At 43.7% G+C, this 20,903-nt stretch overlaps 1 protein-coding gene across 3 annotated transcripts in view; it reads right to left on the reverse strand.

The window, feature by feature from the left end:
- Window positions 1-1,627: 1,627 nt before the first annotated feature.
- The window catches only part of LOC135261772 (class I histocompatibility antigen, F10 alpha chain-like), a 43,559-nt gene continuing 24,283 nt past the window's right edge, over window positions 1,628-20,903 (reverse strand). The window contains exons 1-7 of one of the 3 annotated variants that reach the window (XM_064348382.1): window positions 20,038-20,283; window positions 17,654-17,914; window positions 14,643-14,912; window positions 6,266-6,581; window positions 5,437-5,531; window positions 4,848-5,237; window positions 1,628-4,725 (exon numbers count right to left, since the gene is read on the reverse strand). In XM_064348382.1, the coding sequence (XP_064204452.1) occupies window positions 4,984-5,237; window positions 5,437-5,531; window positions 6,266-6,581; window positions 14,643-14,912; window positions 17,654-17,914; window positions 20,038-20,095 (1,254 nt within the window). In that variant the 5' untranslated portion in view covers window positions 20,096-20,283 and the 3' untranslated portion in view covers window positions 1,628-4,725; window positions 4,848-4,983. Of the gene's footprint in view, window positions 4,726-4,847; window positions 5,238-5,436; window positions 5,572-6,265; window positions 6,582-14,642; window positions 14,913-17,653; window positions 17,915-20,037; window positions 20,284-20,903 lie in introns of those variants that run through there. The other 2 variants (XM_064348380.1, XM_064348381.1) reach the window with 2 other exon arrangements.

Below are 20,903 nucleotides of genomic sequence, written 5' to 3' on the forward strand. Positions count from 1 at the left end.
ACCATCAAAATACTGTATATATGTTCTAGCCTCATGAGGTCATGTTACATATTCAAGTGTATAAAATTGTGTAAAAATTGCTTCTTTTTTATTCTTTTTTGAAGTTTTAGTTTTCTTTTCGAGGGGTCCCAAAATAGGCTGCAATTTTATAGTAATTATAAAGACTGTTGCCATGATACAATACAGTAAATATATCATCATGTAAATAGTGCATTTGCTAGGTAAACCTAATTCTAATTCAATACAGTACAGCAAAGTGTGTGAACCGTTATCACTTTGAGTGTTGTTGTTATTGTGTATGATACAATGCACATTTTACTGCATTGTCCTGCCAATAAGGTCCAGTTGGGCTGCACTCACAACCCAGGTTCCATCATGAGTCATACTGAACATTGTTAGAAGTGTTTTTTCATTTTCCTTATCAGTGCAATTATGAGTTTTGCCAAAGTAGATAACATTTGAGTCTTCTCAGAACTAGAACATGCTTAGACTGTGTCAGTCTGGACAATGGATGTAATGATCTGTTATCATATATGAAATCAATGAACAAATTCAAAAAGGTAACAAAGCAAATCTGTATTTTTTACTGTAAAACAAATCTTTGTTCAGCAGACTGCAAAAATAAAAATCGTAGTTTGTAGGCCTGCTGTAAAAAAACAAATACGTGATCAACCAAAGTTGCACGTATTTCATTTGAAATATTAGCTCGTCTCCCTCTTCTTCGTCCACCTCGTCCACCTGGTACACCTCCTCCTCCTCTACCACTACCTCTCTGTGCTGCGTGTTGCTCCATTGTTTTCCAACACAATAGAGGTCACCGGTGGTCTCTTATGCTATGACAGATAAATGAAAAGTTTAGCCAATTGAGTTTGAGCAGGTGTGGCGTGAGTGAGACCAATTGGTACTTAGAGTTTGGCATTTGAAGGCCAGTGTTTTCCATGTGAACAAACAAGGCTTGATTATGAAAATTGTGCTAAATGATGAAATTTTGTGTGTAGAGTTGCGCAAAAATGTGATTTAGAATTGCTATTTGAGTGAAAACAAAGGAATTGTGCTTAAGAGTTTTGCAGAAATAGACTTTGTTGTTGACACACGAGCTTCAAGTTTTCACCATCGTGTGCATAGTTCCAGTTTTAGTGTGTAAACATTTGAGAAAAACTGTAGTTGGGAGTGACTCAAATGCATTGTGCCTGTGTGTGTGCGTGCGTTTTAGGCTGAAGTGGAAAACTTTGTCCTGAAGATGGCAGCAGATTTCCCGTCCAGAAACGATCAACTGATCATCCTCATCAACACCAATGACATGATGCTGAGCGTGCTGATGGTGAGGCAGATGGACTCGGAAGAGTTTGAGCATACTCTGTGCACTGCCTGAGCCCCAGAGAACAGGCCTGGAGACTGACTGACTGACTGACTGACTGACAGACAGACAGACAGATAGACAGACAGACAGACAGACAGACAGACTGACTGACTGACTGACTGACTGACGGACTGATTGTGTATGAACCTGTTTGGTAAAGCGCCTGATCACAGCATCTCTCTCTCTCTCTCTCTCTCTCACTCCCTCCCTCTCTCTCCCTCCCTCTCTCTCCTTTCCTCCCCTCTCTCTTTCTCTCCCACTCTCAAATTCAAATTCAAATTGCTTTATTGGCAGGAAATACATATGTACATATTGCCAAAGCATCATGAATCAATTCAAAATACATATTTACAGTGGAATACTAATAACAGTTGAACATTCTATAAAATAAACAGAACAATAACAATATTAATGTTCAATCGGCACAAGCATTTAAAGAAAAAAATTAAAATCAAATAAAATAATAATAATAAAATAAAATAAATAAATAAATAGATAATTATAATTATGTAGGATGGTCACTCAGTGTCCCTCAGGTTATAGCAAGCTGAGACATATTGAGCCGCATTTGGGGCTGTTGGTCCTTGTCCTAAAAGGACTGCACATTTTTCATTCTTTGATAAAGAATGGAAGTTTTTTATAATTTCTGAAAATCTGTGGTAATATATTTTTCTTATATTTGTATATTTTGTACAGTTTAGGAGGAAGTGCATCTCTGTCTCATCCTCTCCTGTCTTACAGTGACCACATATTTCTTTTTCTTTTGGTAACCATGAATTTTTGTGTCTGCCTTTTTCAATTTCAAGGGTGTGGTCACAGTCTGTATTTGGTCAGGATCCGTTTTTTTCCTCTGCTTTGTACCTCTGACAGAGAAGAGATACTCTGCTGGAGTATAGTCTTTTTCAGGGTTCGATAGCAATTTAGTCGACTTTGCATTTTGGTTTCTTTAGCTGCCGGTGAACAAACTGAACACGGGATGATGTAATGTGACGATTTCCATTGACCAATCAACGGTCTGCAGTATTGAATTGCAGCATGGATAGTACCTTTGGTACCCGCCCGAGAGCAGTAGCTAAAATCGGCACAGGAACTTGCGGCCCGGCACGAGTCAGATGGCAGTGGAGAAAGCAAAACAAAGCGGGAGCACGGCACGGTGATGGAGAAGCGCCATATATGAGTGAGGAGTGTTGGACGTTCTCCTACGTGGGGGGTTGTGTACCGCGGACACGTGTTCACAGAGAACAAAGGAACGAGATGGAGTATGAATGGAGGGGTTTTTGAATCTAGACAAAGCTAGTGAAAAACAATGGCGTATGACGCGTACCAAACAGATACAGGCTAACTGAATAGTTATCTGTGTGTGTTTGATAGAGATCAACATGCCATGTTATGACCGGTTAGTAATTAAAATAGATCACATGCAAGATATGTGTAGGACAGTGGGTAAGGAACTGGGCTTGTAACCAAAAGGTCGCAAGTTCGATTCCCAGGTAGGACACTGCCGTTGTACCCTTGAGCAAGGTACTTAACCGAAATTGCTTCAGTATATATCCAGCTGTATAAATGGATACAATGTAAAAATGCTATGTAAAAAGTTGTGTAAGTCGCTCAGGATAAGAGCTTCTGCTAAATGCCTGTAATGTAATGTAAAGTAATATGTTCTGTGCGTGAAATAAACTAACGCAGCGTGGTGGATGGCTTAAAGCCAACCGAACATACAGAACGTTCACATTAATATTAAAAGACAATAACAGTCACAGTTACATACATCCAATAATAAATGTGGCTATTGGTCTGTCGCTAATTATACTAAGCCCAGAGTTACCCTTACTTGAGTGTCCTTTGGTTGCGTTGTTGGAAATGTTTCCTGGTTTCCAGTGCAAAGTCTGTGGGAGTTGTGGTGGAAAGGGGGAAGCCGTTCACCCTTTTCTCCTGGTTGGATCCAAAACACGCACCCTGATCCTTGTTCCTGGGACTTTCTCTGCAGGATGCATCGGATGTGCGTGGCTCTCCTGGTTCTTCGACCACCGCTAATCCAGAGAATGTAAAAATAAATGAATGAATATTCACCTACTGAATAAATGAATTGTCAATCAAGCCAGACTGTACTAAAAAGGGCGACAACGTCGTAAACAACAGGTGTGGTATTAAGCACAGCTATTTTGGAAGGTACCCAGGCATCACAAACGGATTGTCAAAGACAATATATGACCACTCAGACTCAAAAGGGACTTCTTTATGCTTAAAACCAATGGGAAGGTTGTATATTTATTCAATATTTAGTCCCAGATATTGACTGGGACTAAATATAGAGTGGTATCATTTTTAAAAACTTTGTTATTCAGTCAGCAGCGTTTTCACTGCTGTATTGGCATATCTTAGGGCTAATGTTGGGTTTATCTTGTTGCTATGACGGAATACGATTTTCGAGTGGTGAAAGAATATTTTTATGAATGCCCAGACAGGCAATATAAATGTGGGTAACGGCGGATCTCCTCGCACAACTCTCATCAAAAAAAGCATCCATTAAATTTTGTTATCTGGAGCATGCGCAGTCGGCGCGCTTGCTATGCGTACAGTCCGCGCGGTCACAAATTTTGGGCTGCGCGCGGCCGTCCGCATAGGTCCGTGCGGACCCTGTGTGATATATATTAAAACTACCGCAGCATGGTGGATGGCTTAGGAGCCAACCACAAGAGAACAGTAACACATGGAATGTTTACATTAATCATTAAAACACAATAACCATTAGCACTGCCATGTACATTCAATCATAAATGTTGTTACATTTAGTCCGTCGCCAATTTTGCTATATGCCCAAAATTATAGCCTTACTTGAGTCCTTGTTATTGGTTCCGTTGTTGGAATGCTTCCTGGTTTCCTGTACAAAATATTTAGGAGTTGTAGTGGAAAGGGGGAAGCTGTTCACCCTTTTCTTCTGTTCCAAGACACGCAGCTTGATCCTTGTCACAGGCCGCTTGCCTCGTGGGACTTGCTCTGCAGGATACGTCCGTCATGCGCGGCTTTCAGAGTTCTTCAACCACCGCTAATTTCATAGCAACACTAATGCAATTCCTCATGAAGGCTAGTCGTGGTCAGACTTTTTGCCATGGTTGAGTTGTGACTGCCTTTTTTTTAAAGCCATCAAGTTTTTTCTTTTCTGAGATCCAGTTTTGTGTTTATAAGGCACTTTGATTCACTTATTTGTAGCTAGGACTCCTTTTGGAGCCAGAACTCCGAGAGCTGCAGGAAAGGCCGGTGAGGACTGCAGGTTGATTGGAGTTCACTGAATCAGTGTCAGGGGCTGCAGGTCGGTAAGGAGTTCTTTGAATCTGTCGTCGGCTGGTTGTTTGGGTTCAGGTAGCCTGGGTCAAAGGATTCAATGAAAAACTCAGTCAGAACCCCAGTTCAGCAGAGCTCAGGGTAGCTTATATATCAGCTCATATCACACACTCAGGCTCATTTCACACACTCAGACTCATATCACACACTCAGACTCTTATCACACACTCAGACTCATTTTACATGTTTAATCTCATTCTACAACCAACCAACTCACTATGACTGACTCAATTATTCTATGCATGTCGAGAGTTGAATTAATGTACACGTTTTATTTAATGTTACCTCAGTAACATGCATTTCAGCCAATTAAAAACTATATCAGGATTCCAGAACTGATGAAGATGCAGACATTCAGCCAAATGCACACACGCGCACACACACACAGACAAGGAACAGCACTGCAACACAGTAGACATATAAACAGGAGTAATTACAGTCTGAACCCTGGGCATCTGTACTTGATTATAATGACATTCATAAGCATTGAGTAAAGAATAGGAGTAAATATACTCACTTCTAGTCGTCTCATAGTCTGGAACTGAGACACAGAGAGTTAGAATCATACACACAGCATGTCTGACTGTCACAGTGAAACTATTAAACTCTGTGAAATGTTTCCAGCTTTATTATGTCACGGTGCTGGTGCCTCTCAGAATTAAGGTGTGTCGGTGGGTCTGTGTCTGTAACTCAGCCTCAGTGTGTCAGTGTATCTGTGTGTCAGTGACTCTCACCTGAGTTTCTCTTCTTCCAAATGACGACACCGATGAGAGCGTTGGCGAGGATGAGAACGGCCAGCACACAGCCGATGATGACGCCCATGAGGGGGCTGCTGCCTTCAGGATTATTGTCAGGATTGAAGCTACGTGCTGCAGTCAGGGGAATCACATTGAACACACACACACGCACACACACAATTCTTGATTAATACATTACATATATCACATCTTCTATCGTGAACTTGTGTCTAACCCACCACCATGCCTGACTATTTGTGTTAATCAGTGGTGAGTGTAGTGATTATACAGCTCACATTACATAGTGTATTAAGAGCCAGAGGTCCTACAGAGTGAAGCCCAAATGTTTTTCTGTACAAATTATTTCTAGATTTATTCCTGAATCCTGGGCATCAGTACCGTAATCTCACATCTCTCGCTCTCTCTGACACTCCCTCTCCTCTCTCTTTCCTTCCCTCTCTCCCTATCAGTGTAGTGATTATACAGCTCACAGTACATAGTGTAGTGAGAGTCAGAGGTCCTAAAGAGAGAAGCACAGTGTGTTTGGGCTAAACCTCTCAGTGTGTTCGTCCTGTTTGTGGCATCAGCAGGGGTGGGGAAGTATATAGCAGGTCCAGGGGGCCCCTTCAGATGGAGTGTGTGGGCATGTGTGTCCAGGGGGCTCTTTCTCAAAAAAAATTTATTCACAAATTATTTCTAGATCTATTCCTGAATCCTAGGTATCAGTACTGTGATCCCATCTCTCACTCTCTCCACTCTCTCCACTCTCTCTCTCCCTCTCACTCCCTACCGCTCTCTTTCTCTCCCCCGCTCCTCTCTCTCTCACTCACTCTTGATATCTGTGTTCCTCTTGATGTTCTCCTCTCTGACAGGCAGAATGATGTCCTGTTTCAGGCTCTTGTGCTGTACAGTACAGGTGTAATTCTGGCTCTTCCAGTCCTCAGGCTTCACTCTCAGGTGAGATCTGGTCTGGAAAGTTCCGTCCTCATTGGGCACCGTCCCCCCCAGCTCTACATCCACATCCAGGTCCTCTCCGTTTCTCTGCCAGGTTACCATGATGTCACGGGGGTAGAATCCGGTCAAATGACAGGTAACAACAGGAGAGGAGGAGTCCTTCTGCAGCAGAGATACCTCAGGAGCAACTGAGAGAGAGAGAGAGAGAGAGAGAGAGAGAGAGAATAGAGGGTGGGAGATAGAGGGATTGTTCAATCTAATTTACACTGGCAGTGGGCAAACATCAATTACAATACTCAGTCAATACAGCTAAGCCATTGTTCCTTTTTATTCCCCAAAAAACAAAATTTCATCAGCATTGCACGACCATTAAAAATTAAAAATCGCCATAAAAAGTCAACTACCCATCATCACCAAGCTGGTGCAGTTTTTCCAAAAGTCTCATCCAGAAAATCATTTATATCCAGCAACGAGTAAAGCTGCTCTTCAGTTATCTGAGAACCAAGTTTAGACATACTTAAAATATCAGAAATAGCATCCTGGTGCTTCTTTTCTTCACCATCATTAACTTCTAACAGTAAGTCCACAGACACCAACAAATCAGTCTTTGTCCCCAGTTTGATACTCATCTCTGGATTGGCTATGTGAGGTTCAATTTTGACTGTCCGTGGATTTTGATCTTTGTCTGCATTCTGGTAGAGTCGTAAAGATCAGAAGGCTGTAAACACAGCTGAAAAGACTACTACCCCACAATCTGGAGATTGCTGTGGGACAGTCTTGCAACCTTTTTACCCCACCAACACTTGTGGCCTACAGGAATGAGGAGAAACAGTTTACCAGGACAGTGTCTGTTTTCATGTCATGAAAGCACCCACAGGCCCCGTTGGGTCAGATGGGAACCTGGTTGACCATTACCCACAACTGGATGGCTGTTGCCTGTGCCCTGTTAATCAAGGTGTGTCGGATGGGCCTGGATAGGCATTTGTTTTTAATGATACTGAGTAGAATGAACTTGGCAGGACTCACTCCTTTTTATGGAGCAGTCTTACAAGTGTGGCAGATATTTTCTGTGTCAAGGGAAAACACCACTACCCCTGATTTTTGGACCCTTGAGGAGCCTTTGTTTTTTTAATCGGGGGCAACATAGCTCAGGAGGTAAGAGTGGTTGTCTGGCAGTCGGAGGGTTGCCGGTTCGATCCCCTGCCCTGGGCGTGTCGAAGTGTCGCTGAGCAAGACACCTAACCCCTAATTGCTCCCAATGAGCTCATTGGTACTTTGCATGGCAGCCTTTCACTGTTGGTGTGTGAGTGTGTGTGTGTGAATGGGTGAACGAGAGGCATCAATTGTAAAGCGCTTTGGATAAAAGCGCTGTATAAATGCAGTCCATTTACCATCCATTTAATCCATTACTCCATATTGGCACAGTTGATTCACCAACGGTGCAATCTAGCCTGGTGGAGGCCGGCATTTCCAAGATTCGTTATCTGTGGACGGCTGATGGGTGGCTGGCAGCGGAACAGGTGGCAGCCCTGGCGGGCTTTAAATCTGTCAGAGGACGCTGGAAGAACTTGGCTCCTCACTGCCCAGACCCATGCAGGATTATCCAGGCCTCCCATTAAAAGTACTGATATCAAAACTGACGCCACACTGACCTCCTTTGAGATGCTGGAGGATTCCGATGTTCTACAACTCATCACCTCTCATCGTGCAACCACCTGTCCACTTGACCCCATCCCATCTACAGTTCTCCAATCCATTTCCAGCGAGTTCCTTCCCTATCTGTCCTCCATTGTTAATTCCTCTCTTTCCTCTGGTCATGTTCCCTCTGATTTTAAGATGGCTCATGTAAACACCTCACAGCTAGACCAATGAGGGTTTGTAGCTGGAGGGGAAGGCACCGCGTGATTTCCCTTGGCTGGTGTGATTCAAAACCGGAGATGTTATTTATTTTCCCTCTGTTCGTAAGAACAGGGCACAATTATACTTAAAGGAGTAACATGGTGGTTGAACGTGACACTTCCCAGTTGTCTTTAGGCAACAACAGAACAAATGTGCATAATTTTTTTATTATTCAGTCATTTCAATGTACTTTAAAACGTATTTTTCTAAGCCTAAATTTCCCACTATAAAAGTTCACCCGAACCGTCTGGGCGTGATAATGAGAACTGTCAGTTAGCTATGATTGACAGACCGTGCCCCGTTACCATAGCTACCCCCATGATAAGCGCTCTTTTTGGGAGACTTTTCACAAGCTAGCTAGCTTAGTAGTATATCAAGTATCGATAGATAGCTAAGATAAGTACATTGACTTATATCCAATTATAATTTTTGCTATCTAGTTAGCCAAGTTAAGATAAAAGCACAACTATAACGTCCTCATAAAAGCAAACTAGCTAGCTAACGTTATCAATAACATTGCCTTATGAAAGCAAACTACCTAGTTAGCTAACGTTAATATTAGCTAGCTAAATGAATATAACCAGAAATAATCTAATAGTCCTTAAAAGGCACTCTAATTTAAGTGAACCTAACGTTAGTCAAATATTTGCATTGTCTTGCCCGTAAGCCAGCGGCGCAAACTATGGGTCTCGAGTTATCCATGGGTTTACGGGGCGTGGAAAGGGGAGTGGTTACTGTGTTCGTGACGCACCAAGTTGACAACTTTCTCAACCGGTTGAAAATAGGACGATAAATTTAAAACGCATATTTCTCCAAAAATACAGAACGGACATATTTAATACTTTACTCATTGTGTTTCTTCAATGCCTCTTGTGCAAATAGCACATAAAACCGAGAAAGTGTGAAAATCACCATAGTACTCCTTTAAGAATGCACTGGTTCCATCGCCACGGGTCAGATATGAATGCGCTGCTTCATATCCCGCTTAAGACGAGCCTGAAACGGACCAGTAACATTCTTGTTACTCTCCGTTCGCAAACGGGGCTATGCTGTCATCAGAGTTATATCTGTCCTGTCGCTGGACTGTCAATATTCCAATGGGAGCATCAGAATATTCACAAATGCGCGGAACAACACATCAAATATATCCATGACCACAGCAAGTAAGCGTAACAGTTACTATGGTTTACTCTCGTAATAATCTGAATCCAAATGAAATTAGAATTTAAAATTTGGTTTTAACCTTACGTGGATCTTGGAGTGGTTACACTCGACTCTATCTTGTGCCATCATTCCTCAATATATGCTCCCGGGTTTAGCACTATTGTTAAATCTCAGTTCGGTGAAGCCCCCAGAGGGTAGGAGGCTGACCACCATAATACATGCCTTCCTTTGTGCATAGATAGTTATGAGCCTAGGACAGTGTGTATCTATCGGGCTCCTTAAGGCGAATTTGACAAGAACCGGCGTATAACGCCCATGGGTCCTCTTAAGCCAAACCACCAGAACCAATACAACACCAATCCCGTTAGCGGGCAGATCGTGGTCGCCTATCTAACTTGAGGACCTCACTAAAGACTTTCGCTGTACTAGACCCCTGATCAGTAGGTCCTAGTCATAATTGACCCCCTGAGTATTTAATCGGAATTTCGGCTGAAAAGAAGATAAAATGGATTAGAGTCATGAAGACCACGCACGTTAAAAATAAGAAGAATTTATTTAACAGGCAGGTAGGTCATTAGCTTCAAATTCACAATCAATTTAAAATATGGAAGGTTTTAAAACATAAATATAGAGTAAAAAGTTCTTACCCAGCCTGTTTAGCTACACACGAAATCACAGAGCCTGCGCAGTGTGGGAAGTCGATTGCGGTCTTCCCTGTTCAGCTACGCACAGAACACAGAGTCTGTGTTTGACTGAGTTTGACTCCCCTCTTACACTCGTGTTACCCCACTTCTCAAAAAACCCACATCAGACCCCTCTGATGTAATGAATTATCGTCCCGTATTGCTTCTACCCTTTCTGTCCAAAACCCTTGAACGAGCAGTTCTTAAACAACTAACCTCTTTTCTCCATCAGAACAACCTGCTAGACCCTCACCAGTCTGGCTTCTGATCTGGGCACTCAACAGAGACTGCGCTCCTAGCTGTGACGGAGGCACTTGCCACTGCAAGAGCCTCACGCCTCTCCTCTGTCCTGATCCTTCTTGACCTGTCTGCAGCTTTCGACACGGTCAACCATAAAATACTCCTCTCCACCTTGGCTGGGATGGGCATCGCCGGGACTGCCCTGTCTTGGTTTGCTTCCTATCTTGCATATAGGTCCTACCAGGTCACCTGGAAGGGGTCTGCCTCTGCTTCTCATCCCCTTGTTACGGGAGTGCCGCAGGGATTTGTACTGGGTCCTCCGCTGTTCTCCTTATACATCAGATCTCTTGGTTCAGTTATTAATTCACATGGCTTCTCCTACCATTGTTATGCAGATGACACACAACTCTTCTTCTCTTTCCCCCCCTCGGCCACACAGGTCAATGATAAGATATCTTCCTGCCTGGCTGACATCTCCACCTGGATGGCCAGCCACCATCTGAAGCTCAACCTCAGCAAAACTGAGCTGCTCTTCTTCCCGTGCAAGACCTCCTTACTTTGTGAGCTCTCAATCACGGTTGATGGCACCACAGTGACTGCCTCTCACTCTGCCAAGAGCTTGGGGGTGGTCCTGGATGACCAACTGGACCTCAAGGAGCACATCAAGGCAACATCACGGTCCTGCAGATTCCTTCTGTACAACATCAGAAGGATTCGACCATACCTGACGACGCACTCCACCCAGCTGCTCGTCCAGGCTACGGTGACCTCTCGCCTTGATTACTGCAACTCTCTCCTTGCAAGCCTGCCAGCTTGTGCCATACAGCCACTACAGATGATTCAGAATGCCGCTGCCCTACTCATCTACAACCTTCCCAAATTCTCCCACGTCATTCCTCTGCTGCGATCACTCCACTGGTTACCAGTCGCTACCAGGATCCGGTCTAAAGCACTGACCCTTGCCTACACTGCTGCCAACAGGACAGCCCCCATCTACTTGCAGGACATGACTCGATTCTATGTGCCTGCTCGATCACTCCGCTTTGCGGCAGCAGGGCGCCTTGTAACCCCTCCCACCCGCCCAAAGGGATCACAGAGCTTCTCCACCCTAGCTCCCCAGTGGTGGAACGAACTCCCCGTCCCCCTCCGAACCTCCCCCTCACTACCCATCTTCCGCCGTGGCCTGAAGACTCATCTCTTCAGACTATACCTAGACTAACCACCACCACGCTGTGTATTTCACTCTAAATCTCCCCTCCCCCTTTCATGACACTTGTTACATGTTGCCCCATCCCAGCACTTTTTGGTAATTTGTATTTGTCCTAATACTGTAGCTTATTCTTCTGCCTAGTTGGCCTTGCAGAGGTTAGGTCTGAATAGTGTTCACTGTGTGAACTAAACTGTGTTCTTGGCTAGAAATAGCTGTACAAAATAAGTATTGTACCTTACTGAACCTGTGTTTAGCAGTTGTCTATGACCATGAAATGCACTTTTTGTACGACGCTTTGGATAAAAGCGTCTGCCAAATAAATAAATGTAATGTAATGTAATGTAAAATTACACCAAGTTACAAGAAACAATATTGGCTATCTAACCTCAAAAATTAAACAAGCTGTATTTCCAAAGCTATGCTACCCAATGTTTCCTAAATTGTTTAAAGTAATTTGGCCCAGAAAAGAGCCATACCTTTTATCGAGCATTTAAAAAATAGGCCATAGAACTCACTATTATATAAAGCTCTAAAAACTGGAGAGGTCAGCCAAGCAAAGTATCCCCTCAGTCAGCTGGTGCTGAACCTCTCTAAACTAACCAATACTAGCACAAACCACCTTCAGGTCAGCACTGCTTCACAGCTGCCAATGAGTGTCAACCAAAATATGAAAAAATCAAAAGCATATATTTGGAACACTGGAAGACCAGTTCCAAGTCCCAAAATAAACAGAATTGTTATCAGTCCCTAAACAGAGAATACACACAGGCAGATTATCTGTTCTCTGTCAGAGACACAAAGCAGTGACAGATCCAGACCAAGTACAGGCTCAGTGACCACACCTTAACGATTGAAAAAGGTAGACATAAAAAGTCCTAGTTGCCCAAAGAGGGACGTTTATGTGGTCACTGTAAGACTGGAGAGGTACAGACAGAGACCAGGGGTTCTCAAACTCAGTCCTGGGGGACCACTGTGTATGCTGGTTTTCATTCCAACCTCAACTGCAACCCCAGGATTTTAACCAGAAAGTTTTTTATGTTTTAGGACTGGGGGTCCCAGTCTTATCCAGAAAGGGCCAGTGTGGGTGCACACACCAGATTCTACTAATCAACCACTAGAGCCTTTGCTAAGCACCTTGATTCAATGTGTAAATGTTATAATTACAGTTATATGAAATTCTTTCAATAATGTATATATACATATCTTATACATATTTTTAGCTGCGACTATAGCTCTGTCTGTCAGTCGGTCGGTTGTTCGGTCAGTCCACAAAAAGTGTCCCACCCCGTAGCGGCCACAGTTTTCGCCCCAGGAGACTGAAATTTGGCATGGACGTTGGTCATAACCGAAGGTAGAGCTGAGTAGCTTTCATTACATTATTACATTATTGTGGCACATGAGTAAAGCATTGAGTATCAAAAGGGGGCATTAGAAATCAATCGTTTTATTTCCAATCATTTTTCCAAATACATGTCTTTTACCATTGAACACAAGCCTGTCTCTTAGCCTAAAATGTGACCATAACAGTTTTTAAAAAAATTATTTAACATAAGCTTATCACTTAAGCACCAATGTGGCCATAGAAGTCCTTTTAAACTACTTAACATACTATTTACATACGCAACTAACGCATTGACTGGTTGGAATTGTGCGTCGCACGATGTCAGAGGGGTGCGTTCGTAAATTCACTCCGGTGGTGTCAGTGCTCTCTTGTCGTTTAGAAATTAGCGCTGCTCTCAGAGCCACACCGACCACTCCGGCTGAAGGGCCGGTTTGTCAGAGTGTCTGAACCCCAAAATGGCTGACTGTGGCAAAATGGGACAGTTGGGTTATTTGGCAATATAGGTAGTGTTATTCAACACGCAACAACTTACAGTAACATCGGTACATCAATTAATTAACATAAACATTAAATATAATATGAGTTAATTTGCGTTATTTTTTTAACGTGTTATTTTTATAATTAATTAATTAATCGAAATTAATGCGTTAATTTGACAGCCCTAATATATGTATACAGTATATATATATATATATATATATAAACTCACATATATTGCAATGGCAATATTTACTGTATGCATTTGTTATGTGCTCTTAGTTATTATATTTTGCTGAAATTAATTTTGTAGTAATTTATCTTCTTTTCTCCAGTAGGAGTCTCTTTCTCTGCAGGCTGCAGCGGTAGAATGCGCAGTGCATGCACAGGCGTGTGCACTGGTCGCTTCCGGGTGTAAAATAATTAGCTCCCCTATAAAAGATGGCGATCTGGGGCAGCAGGAGCTCACTCTCGTTGTTCCTATAGGCACGCTACATGGCAGCACGCTGCGACCATTGTGTTCTGTTCATTTGTTTAACTCAGTTATAATTGATCTTCACTTTCTACCTTGATCCAAATATCACGTCCAAATACCTGGTAGACTGTGTGGTTAGTGATTTCTTTAGCACTTTTTTTGTTGTAGCTATTCAGGGTAGGGTAGCAGCAGACCGGAAGACTAACTTACCCTTTCTCCCCTTTAATTTGTTCTTTCTCTTATCCCATCCTCGACGCAAGTGAGGGCAGAAGTTATCCTATTCAGACAGCTCAGTCTGGTTCTGGACTGTGAGTGTTAGGCTAGACCTGCTGGCTCTGCCCTGTCTACCTGTTTGTATGTGGGTTCGTATTGTATTGGGTTTGCTTTCATGTCGTTTAGTAAAATGTTTGGCTTTTGTGCTGACAGTCGGTTATAGTAACTCGGCAGTCTTGGGCCATAACAGCATTTCATGCCAATAAAGCATATTTAACTGATTTTTTTGTGTGTGTGTGTGTGTGTGTGTGTGTAAGTGAGAGAGAGAGAGAGAGAGAGAGAGAGAGAGAGAGAGAGAGAGAGAGAGAGAGAGAGAGAGAGAGAGAGAGAGAGTATCAAGGGTGTAAGAGGGTCAGGGACAGTGTGAGGCATGTGAAACCCATTCAAACTCATGTCTCTTTTTTCTACATAGAGATTGCAGATGCCAATTGATCTATGCGCAATGTGCTTTTCCTGAACAGTCTGAGCAGCAGAGTTGTGCTGTACCTGTCCTCTCCAGAGTGCTCCTGTAGCTCACGTACTTCTTCAGCGACTCGATGCAGATGTGGGTCTGGTAGTACTTGCAATTCTCAAGCTCAACTGGATTCCATTTCACTGCACTGATAAACTGCTGCTGTGCAGGTAGAATGAAATTCCAGTTGTTCATGTCATCAATGAGGAAGTCTTTCCCTTCGTATTCATAATGTTCAATCACTCCTGTGTCCCCGGTCTCATCATTGTAATGACAGCCAACAATCCACTCGAGACTGTGCACATCTGAAGATAAAAAACACACACTGTCACTGCGCACATCCCACACACACACATACACACACAGTCACTGTGCACATCCCACACACACACACACACACACGGTCAGTGAAAACATCCCAAACACACACACTGTCACTGAGCACATGTCACACACACACACACACACACACAGTCACTGCGCACATCCCACACACACACACAGACACTGTCACTGAGCACGTCACACACACATACACATGGTCAGTGAAAACATCCCACACACACACACACACACTGTCACTGAGCACACGTCACACACACACACACACACACACGGCCACTGCACACATCCCACGCACACACACACACACTGTCACTGAGCACATGTCACACACACACATACGGTCAGTGAAAACATCCCACACACACACACACACACACACACTGTCACTGCGCACATCCCACACACACACACTCACACACTATCACTGTGCACATCCCCCCCCCACACGCACACAAACACACTGTCACTGCGCACATCGTACACACACACACACACACAGACCGTCATTGAGCACAACCAACACACACACACACACAAACACTGTCACTGAGCACATCCAACACACGCACAGACCGTCATTGAGCACATCCCACACACACACACACACACACACACAACACTGTCACTGCGCACATCCCACACACACACACTCACACACTATCACTGTGCACATCCCCCCCCCACACACACACACACACATTGTCACTGCGCACATCGCACACACACACACACACACAGACCGTCATTGAGCACATCCCACACACACACACACACACATACACACACTGTCACTGCGCACATCCCACACACACACACTCACACACTATCACTGTGCACATCCCCCCCCCCACACACACACACACACACTGTCACAGCGCACATCGCACACACACACACACACACAGACCGTCATTGAGCACATCCCACACACACACACACACACACACACACCCACACACAGTCATTGCGCACAACCCACACACATCACACACCGACATTGAGCACATCCTACACAAAGACACACACACACACACTATTACTGCGCACATCCCACACACACATACCGTCACTGAGCACATCCCACACACACACACACACACGGTCACTGCACACATCCCACACTCACACATGCACACACACTGTCACTGAGCACATGTCACACACACACACACAGTCAGTGAAAACATCCCACACACACACAGACACACACTGTCATTGAGCACATCCCACACACACACAAACACACAGTCACTGAGCACATCCCACACACACACAAACACACAGTCACTGCACACATCCCACACACACACACACACACACTGACACTGAGCACATGTCACTCACACACACACACACACACACACACAGTCAGTGAAAACATCCCACACACACACAGACACACACTGTCACTGGGCACATCCCAAACACACACACACTGTCATTGAGCACATCCCACATCCCACACAAACACACAGTCACTGAGCACATCCCATACACACGCACACAGTCACTGTGCACATCCCCCATACACACACACACACTGTCACTGAGCACATCCCACATCCCACACAAACACACAGTCACTGAGCACATCCCATACACACGCACACAGTCACTGTGCACATCCCCCATACACACACACACACTGTCACTGAGCACATCCCACACACACACACACTGTCACTGAGCACGTCACACACACACACACACACGGTCAGTGAAAACATCCCACACACACACACACACACACACACACACACACACACACACACACACAGTCACTGAGCACATCCCACACACACACACGGTCCCTGCGCACATCCCACACACACACACACACAGTCACTGCGCACATCCCACACACACACACACACACCGTCATTGAGCACATCCCTGACACACACACACACACACTGTCACTGTGTACAATCCACATGCCCACATACACACACACTGTCACTGAGCACGTCACACACACACACACACACACACACACGGTCAGTGAAAACATCCCGCGCACACGCACGCACACACACACACACTGTCACTGCGCACATCCCACACACACATACACACCGTCACTGCACACATCCCACACACACATGCACACACACACATACATCACTAAGCACATCCCACACACACAGACACACACACTATTACTGAGCACATCCCACACACACACACAGTCACACTGATCCCACTGATACTACAGCATTAAGCTCTGATCCCACTGAGACTACAGCATTAAGCTCTGATTCCACTGATACTACAGCATTAATCTCTGATCCCACTGAGACTACAGCATTAAGCTCTGATCCCACTGAGACTACAGCATTAAGCTCTGATTCCACTGATACTACAGCATTAATCTCTGATCCCATTGAGACTACAGCATTAAGCTCTGATCCCACTGAGACTACAGCGTTAAGCTCTGATCCCACTGATACTACAGCGTTAAGCTCCGACCACCTCGAAGGGAACTACCCCGTTTATTACACAGCTAATTACCTTATACAACAATATACTTTCAGACATCAAGCTATGGGGTCAGTATGTGTGTATACACATGTTTGTGTGTGTGTGTGTGTGTGTGTGTACTGTATGCGTGTGTCTATTTGCATGTGTTAAGGAGTCTGGGATTTCTGAGCAGGTATATGTATCCATACGTGTATTTTAATGTGTGTTTGTCTGTGCTTACCCTGAGTTGACCTGAAATGCTGCATTGCAATTCCAATATTGTCTTTGAAGATCTGATGTGCATCGAGTGCTTTCTGAGTCTGTTTGTCCCAGTACTGCTTGTCCACTGATTTTTCCATCCACTCAGTCTTGGGGTTCATCCTCCTGATGTTGCTGTCATACTGCACAAACTGCTCATCATTCACAAAACCCCTGATGATGAACTCTGGGGAGTCAGTATCCCCAGTGACAACAGTGTAGATGTACTTCAGAGAGTGAGAGGCTGTGGACACAAACACACCTTCATTAGAATAAAGCACAAAATAAATTACAGTATTTAACACACACGCTTACCTAAACAGCATCAGACTGACTGCATTTTCTTAAAAATTCATTTACCCAGGTGGACATTTAGGAAATCCTGTGATCACTATCAAGTTCAGAATAAAAAGAAATACAGAGACAATTTAAGAGCCGAAGATTTCTGCATGCCATTAATTCAGTATTCAAAAGCACAAATTATACTTGCTGCAACTGAACACCAAGAAACTGCATCTCAGAAAATGGCTTCTTGAACTAAGCAAGTCAGAACCATTTCTGTTACTAACACAAAAATGTAATCAGAGTAACTCAGTTGCAGCAAGTCTAATCAGAAACTGTTCCATGTCCCAGTGTTCCTGTCTCATTGCATTCTCCGATCAGTTCTGTGGTTTTTGGTTGCTGCACTTGTATGTCTTGTTAGCCTAGCTCTGCTCAGCTGCGTAGTGTTTAACGGAAGATGTGCTTATCATGGAGGTGAAGATGTCCACACCATATAAATTCAAAGGTCTGAGATGTAATATAGAATAAAAAGCAGTACTAGACCTACACTGCTGTAATTACATTGGTTTGTAGCCAGAGGAACACAGAACTTAATTGAAATATTCCTCCTTTTGTTTGTGTATTAATCTACTATACTACTGTATTAGCTGCCCATCAAATTATTGAAATCTATTAAGTCAATGCAATTTGATTATGCAATCTTTCAGTATAGACAGCACGGTGGTGCAGTGGGTAGCACTGTCACCTCAAAGCAAGAAGGTCCTGGGTTTGAATGTGGAGAGCATTTCTGTGTTGAGTTTGCATGTTTTCCTCCCACAGTCCAAAGACTTGCAGGTAGGATAATTGGAAACTCTAAAATTGCCAATAGGTATGAGTGTGTGAATGAACAGTGAGTGAATGATGCGTGTGCTTTGAGATAGATTGGCGGCCTGTCCAGGGTGTATTTCTACCTCTTGCTCAATGCACACTGGGATAGGCTCCCTGCCCCCCAGCCTTCCTCTTTTTCATACATTCTACCACTCCACTTCCCTCTTCTTCACACACTCTTACTCCCCACACTCCTACTCACAGCTCCCCCTGCTGTTTACAAGCTGTAACGCAGACATTACAGTTATTTGACCTGTCAGTGATTTGGCGCTTTTCGAGTTGTCTGCCCAAACTAGCTGTGAGCTTTTCATCATTTGTCAAAGGACAATAATATTGTCATTATTAATAACAAGATATCCAGTGCCAAAACAAATTCATACCATATATTTTTGCTGGATCAACAGTTTTTACTTCTGTAACAATTAAAGGCATATTACCGAATCTGATTTTATCTTGTGTTACACATTTGTGTTAAGAGCCTCTCCATTGACCTATGACACATGGCCATTACTTTATGAAAGGGCAACAGCAAAGGAGAGGAAATAACAGCTGATGGATCAATAGAAAGGGAGGAGTCAGTAGCTGAAACTGTCACTGCCGTTTGTGTACTCAACAGATATTTGGAAACACCGGCTGCAGACCAGAGACTTACTACTACCTCTCTCTGGCATTCGCCAGAAAAAACCAAGTGTTTCCTCCACCCTATAGTTACTAATCAAAATCGTTCTTTGGTGGGAAGAATGGCTGTTTTATGCACAAAGCAGTACATCAAAGAATTGGGATTTGGGGTTTCTGTGACCATTTTCTACGGAAAAACTAGAACGTTAAAGTCGCGCAAAGCTAAAAGTATTTTTTAAAACATCAGGAAGCCAACTTACATGAGACAAGGTACAAAACAGCTGAAATAGCAGACCTATTAAAGGAAACAGGCCTGTCATACAGCATAATTGGTTATGTAAATATGAAGTACTCCAATAGCATGAATATTTACCATCTCAAGTATTCATGCTATTGGGGTACTGCGTGGATTATCACACTGACTTTGCATTAACCTGAATTTCTTTCTCAGTTCTGTATTTACATGTCCGATACAGGCCTCGCGTATGCATCCTGTAATACGCCCTGAACGCAACAGGAATCGGAAGCTGCGAATCGGGATTTAACTTCAGCGTCGTATTTATTTCTAATATAGGCTATGTATAATTCAGTTTAACTTACCCGCATTTCCCCCGCAAATGCCATATAGCACGACACAAAGAAGAGCGAGGACCCTCATTCCGAGGAAAAGGTTCAGTTAGATTATTCCATGACAAGTTTGCGTTCTGCAGGTCTTCCACGACCTCGTTGAGTTGCAACAGAATCGATGAAATCAGGAAATGAACAGGTTGGTAAATGAATGGGTAGCCCTTAGCCAATAGTAAACGCGCAGAGACAAAGCGTCAGTAACCTCTGGGGAAAATTGATGAAAATAGGTTCGGCACCAAAACTGAAAGCAAAATTCGACTGAAGGCGCTCATAATGGAATAATAATAATAATAATAGTAATAGTAAAAGAAGAAGAATATAGCCTCCTTTATTAGGTACACCTGCTTGTTAGCGCAAATAATCCACTTCAGTTTGCCTTTAATCATTTAGCAGATGCTCAGTGTAAATATCCTGATTTAGTTAATAAGAAGTTAATCAGAAGTGACTCAAATGCATTGTGTCTGTCTGTGTGTGTGTGTGTGTGTGTGTGTGTGTGCGTGTGCGTTTTAGGCTGAAGTGGAGAACTTTGTCCTGAAGATGACAGCAGAGTTCCAATCCAGGAATGATCAGCTGCTCTTCCTCATCAACAACTATGACATGATGCTGAGCGTGCTGATGGTGAGACAGACGGACTCGGGAGAGTGTGAGCACGCTCTGTGCACTGCCTGAGCCCCAGAAAACTGGCCTGAAGACTGACTGACTGACTGACTGACTGACTGACAGACAGACAGACAGACAGACAGACTGACTGACTGTGTATGAACCTGTTTGATAAAGTGCCTGATCACAGCATCTCTCTCCCACTCTCTCCATTCCTCTCCCCCCCTCCTTATCTCCCT

Source organism: Anguilla rostrata, chromosome 8 (assembly GCF_018555375.3).
Source record: "Anguilla rostrata isolate EN2019 chromosome 8, ASM1855537v3, whole genome shotgun sequence".
In the NCBI taxonomy this organism is placed as follows: Eukaryota; Metazoa; Chordata; class Actinopteri; order Anguilliformes; family Anguillidae; genus Anguilla; species Anguilla rostrata.